This window comes from Brachycentrus maculatus, unplaced genomic scaffold, assembly GCF_059751285.1.
Source record: "Brachycentrus maculatus isolate JH-2025_06_01 unplaced genomic scaffold, ASM5975128v1 h1tg000288l, whole genome shotgun sequence".
Taxonomy (NCBI): domain Eukaryota; kingdom Metazoa; phylum Arthropoda; class Insecta; order Trichoptera; family Brachycentridae; genus Brachycentrus; species Brachycentrus maculatus.
In genome coordinates, this window is record NW_028281039.1 from 155,935 (window position 1) to 176,004 (window position 20,070).

Genomic DNA, 20,070 nt, shown 5'->3' on the forward strand with positions numbered 1-20,070 from the left:
ACTTCATAAGCTCTTCGGTGGTCAGCTCTTGGCTGTACTCTTTCACGAGCTCTTCAATATCGTTGTTATCCACCTCGAATCCCATGATATTGGGTAATGACACAATCTCGTTAACTGTAGATTCCATAGTTACTGATTCAAAGTCACATTTGACAACACTCTCTGGCCAAAGTTTTTTTCAGGCAGAAGTGAGGGTCCTTTTGATAAACCGCCTTCTCAAGCCGCGAAAGTCCCGGTTCACAAGTAAATGTCGTGAAAAAGAGACTTGCCTTTCCTCTGTTACTCATTATGCGAAACATCGCTCGTTAAGGGAGCAACTTTTTCAGATTTTTTTTGCTGGATATGCGAATTACTCGTTATGACAGGTTTCACTGTATTTTTATATTATGTATGTAAGTACCTAATTTAAAGCGTTTTATAATATTGTAGCAATATTCAACAAGAAAATTATAACGACACATTTTCAAGACAGTTTTAAAGTACCTACCCTGTAAACATCCACGGAATTTTTTTTTTGTAATTAAAAAATAACACAGATTATTTCTTGCAAGCATTTATTACGTAAATGAATAGGTATATATACATTCAAAAATATATAATAAAATCGTTTAAAAATATTTATAGCTTGTAGACACACAAAAAATACTTAATCTGAGTTTTGTATATAAATAGATTTGTTTTTATATATATAATGGTACAGACTGACCGGAGCATTTCGTCGTAACGTAACGTCGTAACATCGCTCGCGGCGAGCATCCGAAACTATGGATGGAGCGCTCGGCTCGCTGTGCTGACTATACGAATGCTCGCATCGTAACGTGTTACGTTACGACCAAATGTGAAGGTCAGTCCCTACCATAAAACACTTGTCATACAAAATATGAATTTCAGAAAGTTGCGTATTCACTACGTTTGCGAACCAGTAGGGCTACGAACAGGTTGATCCGACATCAAACACATTGCAAACTACAGCGAATCACATTGCGAGCCGTCTCGATTGGAGAACTTATAAAAGTGCAAATTTCGATAGATTCTTCTTCAAACCCTCATCCGCACCCGGTGGTGCATAGGGCACTGTATCATGCAAATACAGTGTTATCTTGATCGTTAACACACGAAGAAAAGGTGATCAACCCTCTGCTTCACCAGTCCAGAGTAATATTGAATAAATATCAGAGTGAAAAAATCACTTATATTTATTTGACCCCCTCCCCTGGGAATCGAACCCGGGACCTTCAGTACGGTAGCCGAGCGTGCTGATCATTACACTACGGAGGCGGACCTTCGATAGATGCTTCCCGAAAAAAACAAAATAAGTGTCAATTTCAGGAACATCGTTTTTTTTATAATAGCAAAATATAAACGTTTTAAAAGGGTTTTATTTAAATTCTAACAAAAGAAGAAGTCAAATGGGATGGGAATTAGAAGTCTGGGTATTTACAGGGTTTACGACCTGTCATTCGCTAGTTTAACAGATACTTTATACATTGTGGAACTAACATTCACCGTTCTACCCATGATTGACTACCAAACTACTCCAATTTTGTAACTCATACATTGGTGACGTAGTTGGGTAAAAGCTAGACTGCAAAACTGCCGACGCAAGAATAAATACAAGAAAGGTTTTTTTTCAATTGGTCTCGGTATTTGTGATGTATTTTTCACATTTACCTTCCCTATACTTATCCTACCTGCAGACAAGCTATTAAATGTAGAGGCTTTGCGGATTATACCTACCTTTTATACGGAAGTTATACGTCGCATCACGTGCGAGTTCACGGGCTGTATCTGCATTGAAAGCTGTCCCACCGCATGCCCAGATCTGATACAGAAGCATCTGGGCTTACTGACAGATCTGCTCTTGCTAAGCAATTTTTTTAAAACAAAGTTACGAAATTTATTGAAAATGTGAAACAATATACAATTTTATCCCGATTTTAGTGTGAATTTTCATTTAAAAGCTTTCAATATACCTGTCACTGCCAATCTAAATAAATACAAGATTGTAAGTCCATCACCAAATTTTCTAGAAGTATCCCGGTGAAGGCAGTGAAAGGGATTAGTATTTAGTTCAATTAGTCAGCTAGATCCGATTCAGACCCGACGTTATCCGGTACACAGACGCCCACAACCCCGACCAGCACAGCAGACAGACACGGAACAGTGCAAAGACATTTACGGAGAATGGTCAGTCATCGCATTTCCACTTTATGTGTGATTAAATCAACTGTAGATACAGGCTGTATCTACAATTGATTTGAGCACACATCTAGGTAAAATTATTCAAACACTAAAGTTCTCTTCCGAGCGTTTTTTTGAGTCCTCGCTTTCTCCGCGCCCTTCAACGTTACTTTTCATATAATCATTTTGCAAATTGGCCAAATTAGTCGCTGAAGAATTCTCTCCGACGAACTGGTAACCGTTATTCGGATGTCTGTATGGGTAATCCATTTTGCTGACGCGAATAGGAGTAGCTGTTTTCACAGCCTCGAAGTCGAACGGCTTGCTCCAGTGGGGCGTCATTGCTGAGTGTTGGAACACTTGCGGGCCGAACTGCGCCGGGTGGGACAGCGGCATAGCCCGGTGCGGGCTGGAGGCGCGCCCAACATGCCGCGCTCCCAGATGGGCGGGCGGCATGTTGGGCGTGGGCCTCGACCACTGGGCGGGCGGCATGTTGGGCGCGGGCAGCTGGTTGGGGCAGTTGAATATCCAGAGCCGGTCGCCGAGGAACATGGGCCGGGGGGCCAGCACTCCCATGCTGCTGTAGTACTGCTGGGCGAGCAATTCTACGTCGTTTGTGTATTTTCTCTTCCACTTAGTCCGACGGTTTTGGAACCATATTTTAATCTGCAAAAATACACGTTTTAATTATAATTTATTCATAAAATCCTATTTTAAATTATCACTAAATTACGATCTATAACCGGAAATACATTGCGAGACCGAGTAAGAAATACCGACATCCGGAGCATGTGTAAGACGGAGGATATCGTGAGGTGGGGACGACAACGAAGGCGATACTGGAATGAACATATAAACAGAATGTCAGAAGACAGAGTTCCACGTATCGCCCTCCAAGGCAACCCTGAAGGGCGCAGACCCCCAGGCAGACCTCCGAAAAGATGGAAAGACAGCTGGGAGTCAACTTCCCAAGAGCGACATGCGGAGGCACAAACAGATCCGTAGGATCTACAAAAAGAAGAAGAAGACTAAATTACAATGTTATGCTGGAGTGTCCCAAAAGGCATTGTTCCGCAAAGTGTGTGCCGCAGCACACTGGTGATTAGTTGATGTGCCGAGGAAATAAGTCTAGTTTTGTGAAAATAACGCAATTGCTCCAAATTTGTATTGCCTGTGCTCTGTTAAGTAGTCTCACATTTCCCATTAAACGTAATATGTTAAATATGTTACCATAATATGGTAAATATGCACCTCTGAAATTTCTTAATTTGGAAGGTGTACCTTGAATAGAAAAAAATCTTCATCTTTGATGAGATGTCAAAAAATAATATGAAAATAACTCCTGTAATTGGAGATAATCCAGATTTTGTGAACAAGTATTTGGACACACTCAAAATGTTGTGAATAAATTATCTGGTCAAATTATAAGCTCAAATAATAAAAATGGAAATGATATTTTCTGGCGTTTCTCATGTCGCTCACTCCTTTCAAGAACGTCATAAATCAAAAATCGACAATTTTCAGTTGTGCATGTTTTTGGAATACCCAGAAAATTTACTATATCCCAGCAAAAGAGGCATATTTTTAACATAATATTTACCCGCTACAGAAAGTGTTGTTTTTGCATTTTGAAGAAAAGGTATTGTTCAAGAATTTTTTTAAATATATAAAATATTTTTCAAATGGAGTAAAAACCTTCAGGTTTTACCTAAAAAGATCTGTTGCACAGTAAAAAGGTCAATAAGTGGCTTGATATTTATTTTTAATACATTGTATTATATTTTTAAACTTTAAAAACGTTCTCCTGAAAAATCAAGTTTTTTGATTTATGACGTTCTTGAAAGGAGTGAGCGATGTGTGTGATTATAATCCAGGATTCGGACCTCACATACTAATAAAAGAATTTCTGCTCAATAAAAAGCTTATTTTCACCTCACTAATAGATGTCTCTAGTGAAGTTCTAGTGATTCAAGAATAATGTTTCAAAATTGGTACATATATATAGAACTTCCAAGAATTTGAGTAGTGTGGTTGTCAATAATGGGTAGAATTGGTGAATGTTACACGTGTGTAAAGTGATCACTTAAACCAACCTTTGACGGTCGTCGGTCCCGTAAATGCCCAGACTTCCATATTCATCTTCATCTTTGATGAGATGTCAAAAAATAATATAAACAGAAAAAATGCGGAACATTGCCCTAAGGGACAAAATAAAAAGTTCACGCAATCGTGGAAGCTTTGCTGTAACTTACATCAAGAGTAAAGTAGAGGATAGGCAATTGAGATGGTATGGGCACAAAGGACGCAGAGCATAGGCTATGCCTACTCGTGAGTGGATTTACTCTTCATGTTTTAAGTTACTATAATTTCATGTAATTCATGAGTGAAAATTCTAGGCAAAACACCCGCGTTGTTATAGAGTAATTACCATTAATACTACTATAATTTCATGCAAATTTGTGCACCATTAGCGTGATTAAGTAATCGATTCCAAAAACCGAATCAAGTAACGACTTCTTTCACACGAATCGTTATTTAATTCGGTTTTCGAATTCAATAGCTTGTATTTATTAGCTATGATAATACCTGTGTCTCTGTAAGCCTCAGGTTCCTAGCCAGCTGCAGCCGTTTGGCGACAGACAGGTACTTGTTCCTCTCGAACTCGGTCTCCAGAGACTTGATTTGCTGGGCCGTGAAGGCGGTCCGGGGTCGTTTCTTCCGGTCGGAAGACCCTCCCGGAGAGTCCTGGGCGTCTGAGAAATAATAATCGATAGTCATTAGTGATCACCGAATGTATTTTTTAGTTTTTTTTTGTCAACCAGTGAGAAACTCACGCCCTATGTAAATTCACATGTAAATACATACACCTAAGTAACTTGACTGCTAACTTAGAATCAATGAAATGTATAAACTCATGCCTCTAGCGGGATAGCGAATGTTTTTGCCTAGAATTTTCAATTATGAATTACATGAAACTATAGTAACTTTAATCATAAAGAGTAAATCCACTCACGAGTAGGCAAAGGCTATAAAACCTTAAAAATTGAAACCTAAGTGACATGACAAGCGGTGTTGCATAAGCTTGCTTATTTCAAACAAATGTATACAGCTAGAGAGCATGCTCATCTTGAGCATACTCATAAGCATGATTAATAAGTAGCATGTGTATCTGTACTTTAAGTAAATAAAACCCACAATTGGCATTCCGACAGAGTATTTATTTTAAAATCTTATAAAATTGGATCTGGCTGATTTTTAAAGTAAGCGACACATATAAAACAAAATTACGAAAGACGTTCATATTTTCTCATGTACCTACCTCAGGATCATTCCTCAGTATCATACTGGCAACATTTAAAGAAAAATGTAAATATGTACTAAACTCGAGAAAAATATTTGCTTTCGTCTTTCAAATGAGTTGTATATAATCCGCACTGTACCACTCCGTAATTGAAGGTGCTTCAAAATTCACGATAAATTACTTAACCCCGCATTATCAAACAGTTAAGTACCTACCCACGCAGTTCTCGCCAGGCTATTAAAAATAATAAAAGACTCTCGACTGGCAACACATGAAAGCGCGGCAATTCCGATCTGACACGACGTTACGGGGGCATAAATAACCGAAGTCAAAACACACACTTAAATCCGTTATATTGTCAAACTAAATGTCGGGATCGATAAATACACACGAAATGTGGCCGCGGAGTCATTCCGAGATGAGAATACGACAAAAAAATGGGACATACATCATAAATTAAACGGGACTTTGAACAGGGCTGCCACACACTCACAAACTGATTTATTTTTAAATGAATATTTACGTTTTCATTGTGTACTTCATTCATTCAAACCCTCATCCGCACCAAAATGGTGCATAGGGCACTGCATCATATAAACGCACTGTTATCTTGATCATTAACATGAAGGAAAGGTGATCAGCCTTCCGCTTCAGAAACATTGTATACTTGTGTGTATATATATATATATATATATATATATATATATATATATATATATATATATATATATATATATATATATATATATATATATATATATATATATATATATATATATATATATATATATATATATATATATATATATATATATATATATATATATATATATATATATATATATATATATATATATATATATATATATATATATATATATATATATATATATATATATATATATATATATAAATATATATATATATATATATATATATATATATATATATATATATATATATATATATATATATATATATATATATATATATATATATATATATATATATATATGTAATAAAATAACTAGGTACCTACCTATACATTTTATTAAGTACTTACAAATAGTACCTACATAAAACAGTTCTACCACCAGATGTCGCATGCGTCGCACAGAATTTAACAAAAGAGATCCGATAGAAAAAATTAACTGTCAGAATCAGATAGATAGATAGATAGATAGATAGATATAAAAATTATTATAAAGATTAATTAAGAATAAACTTTTATTGTCGTTTCTTTAATTACAAAGCAACACATTGTTTATTTTATTATTATACACCCACTTTACATATTATTTACACTTAATTTTCAAAAGGAAAATATTACCACGTTATATATATATATATATATATATATATATATATATATATATATATATATATATATATATATATATATATATATATATATATATATATATATATATATATATATATATATATATATATATATATATATATATATATATATATATATATATATATATATATATATATATATATAAATATATATATATATATATAAATATATATATATATATATATATATAAATATATATATATATATATATATAAATATATATATATATATATATATATATATATATATACATATATATATATATATATATATATATATATATATATATAAATATATATATATATATATATATATATATATATATATATATATATATATATATATATATATATTCATATTCCATTTTCATACTTTTTTCGCGAGCCTGAACGGCTCATTATTTAAAATTGGTATCAAATTGTGGTAGATTGGATTCGAACCTAGGAAATCTGTCTCAGTCTGCGACACTAAATATGAGATCGCAACCCGACAAAGCTTTTTTTCTTAAAAGAGAAATATTTGTGTTTTTATTATTTACACAAATATTTCAATTTCATACTATTTCTATGAGCCATAATTAGAAACAGGTATCAAATTGTGGTAGAGTGGGTTCGAACCGAGAAATTCTGACTCGAGAGTCCGCGGGACCACGGGACCACAACCCGACACGAGGTTAACAAACATTAGTTTTGTTAACAAACTACGTTTGTTAACAGCCTATTTTTCTAATATTTTTACAAATTTGTTTATTCTCTCTGCCTAGCCTGCGTGGGAGCGGCATAATGGTTAGTTAGTATTTTTATGAAGCCAGGTTGTGGTCCCATGGTTAGTGTCACGGCCTCTGAGTATGATTTTCTGGGTTCGAACCCACTATACCACAATTCAATGCCCATTTTTAATAATGAGCCGCTCACAAAAAGCGTAAAATTGAAATGTTTGTCGATGTCATTATTTCAAATAAGTATACAAATATTTCTCTTTTGTTTAAAAAAATGTTATGGATCCAAAACAATAATAAAAAATAACAAAAATTAAAAAAAAACAATAAAAAAAATTCCGGCTTGATCAAGCGGTAGATGCTTTTATTTTTTATCAAGCCTCCACTCGTTAACGAGTGATTTTAGCAAAGCATATTTTTTTACAAAAATCATAGTAGGTACTTTATAAGTAGGTACGGTAATATAATATCAAAACTCGGATATTTAGAATTGTGGCAACCCTAAATTCGGATGACATTTGAGCGTTTAAAGATGGCGCCACTACATGCATTCTAATTAAGACGATTTCCGAGTCGTTAAGCAGTATTAAATTCGATATTGTGACAAAATTTGTTGAAATTTTTGTATTTTTTAGAGCATTTATCATTCCAACGGTAGTTATTTTAACATCTGCGTGTTTTCAATGATAAAAAACTGTTATAACTAACTAGCTAACTAACTAACCATCTCGCTGCTTCTCGCAGGGGTAGGCAGGGAGAATAGAACGCCACACCACTCTGTATTTGAATAGAGAACTCTGTATGCGCCAGCTAACGCAGGCATTACCCGCGGTATTGCGCAAGGCGTTCAAACTAACAGCGGTAGGCAGAGAGAAGAGAATAGAACGCCACAGCACTCTGTCTTTGCAAAAACACTTCACCATGGCGCTTGCCGTAGGTAGAGGGAGTAGAAAACCACACAAATCTAGTTTTGGAAACAATCTTCGCCTCTTCTACATGAAAAAATTAGCATTTAGCGGTTAATTTTTTTTAAATTTTATTAATTTATTAAATATATTTTTTCCGCCTCCGTAGTGTAATGGTCAGCACGCTCGGCTACCGTTCCGGAGGGCCCGGGTTCGATTCCCAAGGGGGGTAAAATAAATATACGTGATTTTTTCACAGTAATATTTATTCAATATTACCATGGACTGGTACCTGAAGCGGAGGGCAGATCACCTTTCCTTCATGTGTAAAAACGATCAAGATAACACTGCGTTCATATGACACAGTGCCCTATGCACCATTCAGGTGCGGATAAGGGTTTTATTATTATTAAATATATTGCCGACTGCTTTTTCAATAGGCATATTCAATAGGTATAATATGAAATAGGAAAAAACAACCCCTAATTAACTCTTGGCGTCTGAAGGGATGGATAAATTGAGCATAAATATGCTGACAACCCAGTTAGACAACACGCGGAAACTATTCTGATAAATCATGTTACCAGTGGTTCTCAAAGTGCTGTACGCGGAACTCTACGCATTTTTTTGGATGGGAATTGCATTTATTATTTACCTTGCTAATTATGTACAAGGTTTATATTTCAAATAAAAATAACTAACTAACTAACTAACCATCACGCCGCTTCCCCGCAGGGGTAGGCAGAATAAGAGAATAGAGCGCCACACCACTCTGTCCTTGCAAACATTCTTCGCCTCTTCCACGTTCATGCGTCTCCTCATACATACCCGCCGATTGTTACGACTCCTAACCTGACCACTTTCAAGTATTTGGCATACCTGATCGTGCCATGTTTTTCTCGGTCTTCCTCTGCTTCTTTCCCGCTTACATTCGCCTCATAAATTTGTTTTACCGTTCTTTCCTCACTCATTCGTTCTACATGTCCAAACCATCTCAACACACCTTTCTTAATTTTATCGATAATGCTTATCTCAGCTTTGCATTCTGGATTATCTCCAATTACATTTACGGTCTTCAGCCTTGTAAATGCCCAGACTTCCATATTCTTCTTCATCTATGATGAGTTGTCAAAAAATAATTTCTTTATTTATTTTTTATTAAATAATATTTTTTTTTGTATTATTTTTCATACATTTTAGTTGCGCTGAGCCTCTCCAAAAAAGAGCTTTTTTCTATTTTGGTCTATTCTACAGTACGGGACTATTTTTTTTATTATTATTTATATATATACATATATATATATATATATATATATATATATATATATATATATATATATATATATATATATATATATATATATATATATATATATATATATATATATATATATATATATATATATATATATATATATATATATATATATTTATATAAATACTCAAATTCTCGGAAGTTCTATATATATGAACTAATTTCGAAACATTATTCTTGAATCACTAGAAAATAACTCCTGTAGTTGGAGATTTTGTGAACAAGTATTTGAACACACTCAATGTTTTAAATAAATAAAGAGACTAATACTTTTGTATTTAGAATGTTACTATATTATGATGTTCTTTAGAGTGGCGTTGCTTTGTATCCTCTCTGCCTACCCCTGCGGGAAGCGGTTCCTGATGCGCTGGGCGCTCGTGACAGCCAACTCACTAATTGCCCCCTGATTGATGTCTACCAGAATATAGCCGCGCGGTTTATCCAAATTACTGCTAGATTATTTCAGTACAGAAACAGGGCCGAATTCTGGCATTTCAACATTTTATTACTATTAGTAACAAGTATTAGGTAGGTTCCTCCCCTTACGGGGGTGGTATTTGGATCCTCTGCCTTTGTTCACCCAGGAAGTCCTTCTTTATTAATGGTTTTTTTTTCTTCTCTTAATGTAAATAACAGTGTTTTTTTTTTAAATATTAGTTACTAGTTCTCTATTACTTTAGTCTTTAAATCATTGTTTGTGTTCGTCTTAAATTGTATTTTGTTTTTTTTTTTTTGGAAACATTGTTATTTATTATTATTATTTTTTGTTTTCTTATTGTTTTTATTTTATTAAAAGTAAAAGAGGTAATGAGGGGATCCCGAGGGGTGGGGACGAAGTGTCGGCCTCTGTCCGTACATCCTCCTCCCCCCTCATTAATTGAATAGAGCAATATTTATTTCTTCAGAAATATTTTGAAGATTTTCCTCTATGTGCAGCAGACAGAGAGTCCCTCAGGACCCTATAACTGCTGCGGGTGGATAGTGGGCTCAGACTCCAAAAAAAAAAGTATTAAGTAGGTACTAGTAATGCATTAACCCTTACTGGTCCAATGTGGAATCTCATTCGACATAGATTTTTTCCTCTGAGGTCCCATGTCGGATGTTATTCCACATTTTTTTCATCATTAGTATTATTTATTCAAATTCCAAGCTTACATTTTTGTCACTCGTATCTATTACAACAGTATGTGGAGCAGAGGACAAAAGATTTTTTACCAATTGGAATGTAACTGTCTACCTAGATTATTTTTTAATTTTGGGGGACCGGAAAGGGTTTATATATAGTGTCAATGTTGACTAAAAATCTAAATAATTCTTAAAGTTCCGAGACGAACCCCCACAAGGGAAATATTATAGTAAAAAAAATATCAACTTATGACAGTGATTGGCTAACAATTATTTTCTAAAACCATGGCTTTTTTAAAACATAAACGGTTTTATATAGAACTCACTTCATGTCTAGCTTTTTACATCATAAAAATAATAATAATAAAAATAAATCCTCAACCGCACCCCAATGGTGCATAGAGCACTGCTTCATATAAACGCAGTGTTATCTCGATCGATTACACATGGAGGAAAGGTGATCAGCCCTCCACTTCAGGTACCAGTCCATTGTAATATTGAATAAATATTATAGTGAAAAAATCACTTATATTTATTAAACCCCCCTGGGAATAGAACCCGGGACCTCCAGAACGGTAGCCGACATGCTGACCATTACACTACGGAGGCGGACAAAAAAATACATGAAAATATTCATTACAATACCATATTTTATTGTAATTACGTAAACGCAAATATTGTTTCGTCTAATTGATTTTTCTGTCGGCATCCGTAGTGTAATGGCAGCACGCTCAGCTACCGTTCTGGAGGTCCCGGGTTCGATTCCCAGAGGGGTCAAATAAATATTAGCGTTTTTTTCACTGAAATACTTATTCAATCTTACCCTGGACTGGCACCTGAAGCGGAGGGCTGATCACCTTTCCTTCATGTGTAAACGATCAAGATAACTCTGCGTTTATATGACGCAGTGCCCTATGCACCATTGGGGTGCGGATAAGGGTAAGACGAAACGCGTCACATATCATATTTGTAAATAAACGTAGAATTCAATCAAATAACCGCGTTTAATTTTAAATATATATCCCAACAATACAAAATGAATAGCAGACCAATTCGGTTCTGTCGTTTACCGTGTGTATTTTTAAATCGTTTAAAAATTGGAAAGCGCGTTGGAAATTCAAAGAAGCGTTTCCTTCTCGCGACAATTAAGCAATTAACGCCGCCGGGTGACAAGACGACGACTAAGTGGTCACCACATCGCTTTGATGTTCCCTCGCAGACTTGTTTTCCGGCTAATCTATGACTTCTGCGGGACCCACACAATAAAGGCATTGTTCCAGATATATCCGCATTTCCACATTGTAGTTTTTTGGCATTTGCTAGTTGGGAACGTATAAGATTATGTATGTAATATTGCTCACTCCTTTCAAGAACGTCATAAATCAAAAAACTTGATTTTTCAGGAGAACGTTTTTAAAGTTTGAAAATATAATACAATGTATTCAAAATAAATATCATGCCACTTATTGAACTTTTTACTGTGCAACAGATCTTTTTATGTAAAAAACTTGAAGGTTTTTTCTCCATTTGAAAAATATTCAGTATATTTAAAAAAATTATTAAACAATACCTTTTCTCCAAAATGCAAAAAACAACACTTTCTGCCCTGTAGCGGGTAAATATTAAGTTAAAAATATGCCCCTTTGCTGGGATATTGTACATTTTCTGGGCATTCCGAAAACATGCACAACTGAAAATTGACGATTTTTTATTTATGACGATTCTTGTTCTTAAAGGGGTGAGCGATATGATTTTTTTTTCTCGAGTGATAAGGGTCAATTAAGCAGACCAAATGTATGGTTTTATTTTTATATATTTTTTTTAAGTGAAACTAATTGTCACAGTTAAATCACAAAAAATCTTCCAAACTCGATTTTTCAGGAGATCGTTTTTAAAGTTTAAAAAATTAATAAAATGTATTAAAAATAAATATCAAGCCACTTACTGAACTTTTTACTGTGCAACAGATCGTTTTAGGTAAAACCTGAAGGTTTTTTTATCCATTTGAAAAATATTTAGTATTTTTAATTTTTTTTTTTAATAATACCTTTTCCTCAAAATGAAAAAAAAAACAACACTTTCTGCCCTGTAGCGGGTAAATATTTATAGTGGGTAAATATATGTAGCGGATATATTGACATTATTGTAAAAAAAAATAAGTAAAAATGACTAACCACAAAGTAAATGCTTTAAATATTAATAATACTGAGAGTATGGTAAATATTAAGTTTAAAATATGCCGCATTTGCTGGGATATAGTACATTTTCTGAGCATTCCGAAAACATGCACAACTGAAAATGGGCGATTTTTGATTTATGACGTTCTTGAAAGGAGTGAGCGATATGTTTAAAAAATAAAATAAATGTATCCTGTTCTAAATATTCTCTTCAGTGCAGTATACCATTTAGGATCATGGAGCATTTCTAGAATACCACTTCCGTTTTAAGTCAGACAAAACTCTTTTTGTGAATGTAATAAGATGTCATCACAAAATGTCCTTCATCTAGTGTGGGTATGCCCAATTTTCGAAAAAGAAATATTTAAATAATAATAATAATTAAACCCTTATCCGCACCCCAATGGTGCATAGGGCACTGCGTCATATAAACGCAGTGTTATCTCGATCGTTTACACATGAAGGAAAGGTGATCAGCCCTCCGCTTCGGGTAATATTGAATAAATATTTCAGTGAAAAAATCACTCATTTATTTTACCCCCCCTGGGAATCGAACCCGGGTCCTCCAGAACGGTAGCCGAGCGTGCTGACCATTACACAAATAAAATATGTATGCAATAAAAATGGATGGATGTTACCAAAAAGTAACTTCTGAATCAATTGTTAAAACTATATTTCAAACACACATCTGTTCTTTATTTACTTATTATGTTCCTACATTATTATCTATATTAAAATAACTTTTAAATAATAATAAATAATAATAAAACCCTTATCCGCACCCCAATGATGCATAGGGCACTGCGTCATATAAACGCAGTGTTATCTTGATAGTTTACACATGAAGGAAAGGTGATCAGCCCTCCGCTTCAGGTACCAGTCCAGGGTAATAATATTGAATAAATATTACAGTAAAAAAATCACTTATATTTATTTTACCCCCTTGGGAATCGAACCCGGGACCTCCAGAACGGTAGCCGAGCGTGCTGACCATTACACTACGGAGGCGGACACATTTAAATAACTATTATTATATTATGATTATATTTTTGTCATTAAATATAACATACTACAAAATATATTTTAATAGGAAATATAATGTGTAAAAGAAGGTATTCAGTTTATTTTTTGACATCTCATCAAAGACGAAGAAGAATATGGAAGTCTGGGCATTTACGGGGCTGACGACCTTCATCGGCTGGTTTAAGTGATCACTTTACACACGTGTAACATTCACCAATTCTACCCATTATTGACAACCACACTACTCAAATTCTTGGAAGTTCTTTATATATGAACCAATTTAATTAATAAAAATGAAAATGGTATTTTCTGGCGTTTCTCATGTGTGTGATTATAATCCAGGATTTGGACCTCACATACTAATATAAGAGTTTCTGTTTAGTAAAAAGCTTCTTTACATCTCACCAATACAGTATCTACTCAATGAATTAGGGCCACGCAGAATTTCGCGCAATTTCTCAATTCAAACAGGAATAACTCAGAGAAAACCTTGAATAAAACAACATTGAATTTTATTTACACATGAACACTTTATTACGCTTAAATTATGCATATATTTTCATATAAATAAAGTTAGTATTTAGTATTTCCACCTTTGGCAGAAATAACTGCCTCAATTCTTTTTGGCATACTTAAAATGCACTGTTTTATCATATTTTTTATTTCTTCGTCTTCTGACCAAATTTTTTGAATATTTTTTTTTAGACAGTCTACTGTCGGATTTGGAAATGAGTATACCTTATTTTTTAACATGCTCCATACGTTTTCTATAGGATTAAGGTCCGGAGAATTTCCAGGCCAGGGGAGCAAAGGCAGATTTTTGTTAGACAAAAATTTTATTATTGATTTAGCCCGGTGGCAAGGTGCCCCATCCTGCATGAAGGTGTATGAACCTTCTGTTGGGTCGAGTGTATGGTAGAAGGGCAATAAAATTCGTTCGAGGACCTGCTTATAGGAATTTTGGTTCATTGTTCCTTCCACGAAAAACAACGGCCCAGGTAAATTGTTAATAATACATGACCATATCATTGTTGCAGGGGGGTGTTTGATAACTTTTACCACACAGGCCTCATTGTAACGTTCCATTGGTGTTCTCCTGACGAATCGACGGCTCTCTGTCACGGCTTCTAACCGGCACTCATCACTAAAGATGACCTGAAAAATAATGAAAATTTAAGTTTAATTCAAATATATAAGTTTATTTACTAAAATAATATGTTGAAAATTCAATTTAAATACATACCTTTTTCCAATCATCTACCGAGTAATTTCGATGTAGCCTGGCCCATTTTAATCGATCCGCTTTCATTCGTGGTGTCAATTTTGGTACTTTTACAGGGCGCCTGCATTTCAGATTTACTTCGTAAAGACGTCGCCTCAGTGTTGATACCGATATATTTATACCCTCTTCTTCCAATTTTATTTTTAATGTTTTTGCTGATGCACTACGGTTTTCTAAGGCACTTTGAACGATTTTTCGATCAGTCCTCGGTGTTGTTTTTCTAATCCTACGACAGTTCTTTCGCCGATTGCTGGTGGCGGGTGACTGATTTTTTATTGATTTTGAAATTCTGTCCACTGTTTGACGAGAAACGTTTTCTTTTTTTGAAATTTCTCTATTAGATAGTATTCCTAATTTCAGTAGCACTATAACACTAGACTTTTTTTCCTCAGAAATGTCTTTACTTTTTCCCATTTTGTCCTTTTCAAAAAAAACACGTGTGTTTACAAAAAAAAATTATACTTTATGAACTAAAATTAAAAATTAAGTTTTTTTCACAAGACACGATAACTATATAACCTTTCTGAACGAAACAACAACCAGAACTCAAGAAACTTCACTAATAAATGAGATAGGACTATTTTTTGAACTTTCAACTATCTGTCTACCTGTGATAATTAGGGACCTTTCTCAGAAAAAGGGTTTGAAATTTTGTAAAGGCTTAAATAATCCAGGTATATTTTACATATTATTGAAGGTAATATACATGATATTAGATGTCAATAGAAAACTTAAAGTATTTATGTAAAATAAATATAATAATCCAAAAGATTTCAGAGTATTCAAAAAAATAATGGGTGGCCCTAATTCATTGAGTAGATACTGTAGATGTCTCTAGTGAAGTTCTAGTGATTCAAGAACAAGGTTTCTAAATTGGTTCATATATAAAGAACTTCCAAGAATTTGAGTAGTGTGGTTGTCAATAATGGGTAGAATTGGTGAATGTTATACGTGTGTAAAGTGATCACTTAAACCAGCCGATGACGGTCGTCAGCCCCGTAAATGCCCAGACTTCCATATTCTTCTTCGTCTTTGATGAGATGTCAAAAAATAATATGAAAATAACTCCTGTAATTGGAGATAATCCAGATTTTGTGAACAAGTATTTGGACACACTCAAAATGTTGTAAAGGTATTCAGTTGACAAAAATTGACGAGACAACAGGATATAAAGATCTGTCGGATTTAGTGGCGTCTTATTTAGAAAATATGACAAGACAAATTAGACAAATAAATGAGCTATGTGACAATTTTTGATTGATATAAGATATTGAATCCATTGTGCCTATTGTTGTATCTTTTGTATTGTTTTTAGGGATCAACTTTGTCAATTTATTATGAACTTCTACTGTAATTTTTAAGGCAAATAAACTAAATTTGATATAAATCCTTGTACTATTATGTACAAGGATTTATATCAAATTTAAGAATTTTCTAAGACTAATGTGTAGTATATTATTAGATTAAAACCAATATTTTTAGCTTTTCCACTTTATTTTTATTTGACCAGCGACCGGGTTTCGTCGTTACCGACATCATCAGACTGGTGAGAGGCTATACAAATTGTTATGTTATATATAAGAGAAGGCAGGAGTTGATAACCATGACTTGATATAATTTTATTGAGAAAATATTCTTTTCGAAAATTTTCTCAATAAAATTATATCAACTCCTGCCTTCTTTTATATATAACATAACAATTTGTATAGCCTCTCACCAGTCTGATGATGTCGGTAACGACGAAACCCGGTCGCTGGTCAAATAAAAATAAAGTGGAAAAGCTAAAAATATTGGTTTTAATCTAATAATATATTAAAAATGCAATTCCATCACCAAGTGTCAGTGGATAATATAAAACTAATGTGTAGGTCCACACCAAAACGTTACATTCCCATTATAAATGATTTTAAGTAATCAGGAATTCTAGCTTGTGAAATTGTTACGTTTTGGTGCGATTTGATGATTTCATATTGGTTTAACACAGGATTGGTCACATTTTGTCGCAGCTTTAATTAAGAATTGGATAGAATACAGTACCTAAACAGAAAGATTTGCATTTAAAGGATTTTTGTGTGCATTATTGGAAAAGTTACTTTTTACATAAAGTATTTTTCAGTTCATTCATTTTGGATCCCTGACTGGGTTCTATTTTATACATGTCAGGCAGCTAGTTGATTTCGGGATAGCCAATATATTTCAAGGACCTTACTGCAAATTTTGTTGTCTCAAACTACTTTTGCCTCGTTCTTTCTTCGATCTCCGATTCACATGCCCAAACCATCTCAACACACCTTTCTTAATGTTATCGATAATGCTTATCTCAGCCTTGCACTCTTTCCTAATACCACCATTTGACCATCTACCATACACGGTTTTACAACACTGAGAGATCGCATTCCGACTGCATTCAGTCTACTTTCATCCTTCCTTTGCCAACTCCATGCTTCAATTCCATACATTAGGGCCTCCGTGGTGTATTGCAAGTATAGCTTTTGCTGTACGGTTTTTATTTGCTACGAGTATAACAGAGTTCATTGCAACATTCACTCTCCATCCTTAGAAAACATACTTCCCAATAAAGGAAATTATCTAACAAAGCATCACGCCGTTTCTCCGCAGGGGTAAGCAGAGAGAATATAACGCCACACGCCATACACATAAATGTCTAGACTTCCATATTCTTCTTCAACTTTGTCAAGATGTCATAAAATTAAAATATATTTGGTCTTACCGTAATTCTTGCAGTCATCAACGTCCACGTCTCGACTTTCTTCTTCTTCCTTGGTCCCGATATCCGAAGACACATTAGGGATCAAACTCCTCCCTAAACTGGTAGTTTGGTTCGCCAAAATGACGTCGAAATCATCATTCTCTGCATCAGAATTCGTGATACTAAAATCGGAAGCACCCGTTTCGCTTTTTCTGGCAAAATTTTCAAAATCGTTGTCATCCTCCGAAGAAACCTTTTGGTCGAAGGATTTCAAACTGGAATCGCTTTTGATCGGTTCTAAACAGGGCTGTGTCATATCTTTTGGTAGAGGATAAACGACAGATGAATTATATGGAAACGTGTCACCTCTACTACAGTTTGCAATAATTTCATTAGTGTGTTTATGATCCTCATTTCCTGCTGCTAAATTTCTAGCATCCTCAGCCAAAATTTGGCTAAATATCCTGTCATTGCCACTGTTGAAAACGACGTTATTTTCATTCCAAATTTTGATGTCGTCCATCTTGTTTTTGACTCTGCTGCACGATTCGTTTTTTGACAGCAAATTATCTATGGAGAAAGATATCTTCGACGCTGTTTTGACGTAAGAATGTTGGTTTTTGATCACTTTCTGGTCTTCTTCGGCTTCCATCTTATCACTGCCCTGATTCAAACTGTCCATAATTCTACTACAACTCTCCATTTTTATATAAACGCCTGTCAAAACAGTAATATTTTAATTTATAGGTCACTCAAATTGATATGAAAAATCTATCGTTTCTATTTATTTTTTTACAACTCATCAATAGATGTCTCTAGTGATGTTCTAGTGATTCAAGAACAATGTTTCAAAATTGGTTCATATATATAGAACTTCCAAAAATTTGAGTAGTGTGGTTGTCAATAATGGGTAAAATTGGTGAATGTTACACGTGTGTAAAATGATCACTTAAACCAGCCTATGACGGTCGTCAGCCCCGCAAATGCCCAGACTTCCATATCCTTCTTCATCTTTGATGAGATGTCAAAAAATAATATAAATATTAGTGATTTTTTCACTCTTATATTTTTTCAATATTACCCTTGACTGGTACCCGAAGCGGAGGGCTGATCACCCCTCCTTCATGTATTAACAATTAAGGTAACACGGCGTTTATGCAGTGCCCTATGCACCAATGGGGTGTGGATAAGGGTTAAAAAAAAGTTGGAAATGCTATAACAAATCGAAAAAATTGTTACAATATTTTTAAATATGCTTTTTAATACTAAAATACAATTTGGTATATCTACACTAAAAATCAGTGCATGATATTTAATAGTTAAATTTAAATGGAGTTTTAGAAATTAAACGCCAAATTTATAAATAATGAACAATAGATTTTTCATATCAAGTTTTAGTATCACATTTAATATTGAGAATAATCCCGTGTATGAATAATTGGTGTTGATATTGACCAAATATTTTAACTAAAAACTAACTTTTATGGTTGATTGATTTGCACTGTTTTTTGGGAGAAAGAGTCATTTTTATAACAATATATGTAATATCACAAACACATATGCGTTGAAACAGTATTTTAAAGTATTTTATATGAAACAAACTTATTACAGTAGTATTTTATATGAAACAAAACTTCAAGCTTCAAAAATCGCGACACCAGACTCCTCCATATCACGAATCAGACTGCTCGTTATCGTCTACACGGCCGTCCACAAGACAAAATGCTTTAAACGCTCAATAATTTTTGGCTAATTTGAACGTTTAGAGACAAATGCACGTGAAGAGCATCTTCATCTTGAAAAACGGTCTTCGAAATCGTCACAAGTAGACCATCCGGCTGCAAGCAAAACTTTATTTGAAATCTTTGCTCCCTTTGACATTTTGAGCGAATCTCGTCTGACATCTACGCGGATGGGCCCTTGTCTAGATGATCGACTCTAAAATTAAATTATAGTTGTTGTGGGCGGAG

General features: G+C 34.2%; 1 protein-coding gene across 1 annotated transcript; it reads right to left on the reverse strand.

Annotated features, from left to right (window-relative positions):
* Positions 1-642: 642 nt before the first annotated feature.
* LOC148305058 (uncharacterized) lies at positions 643-19,675 on the reverse strand. Its single transcript, XM_088267290.1, has 4 exons — positions 19,580-19,675; positions 18,122-18,817; positions 4,768-4,934; positions 643-2,847 (listed from the first exon to the last, which is right to left on the reverse strand). The coding sequence occupies exons 1-4, from the start codon at positions 19,623-19,625 to the stop codon at positions 2,284-2,286; spliced, it is 1,473 nt and encodes a 490-aa protein (XP_088123416.1). The 5' UTR covers positions 19,626-19,675; the 3' UTR covers positions 643-2,283.
* Between the last annotated feature and the right edge of the window lie 395 nt (positions 19,676-20,070).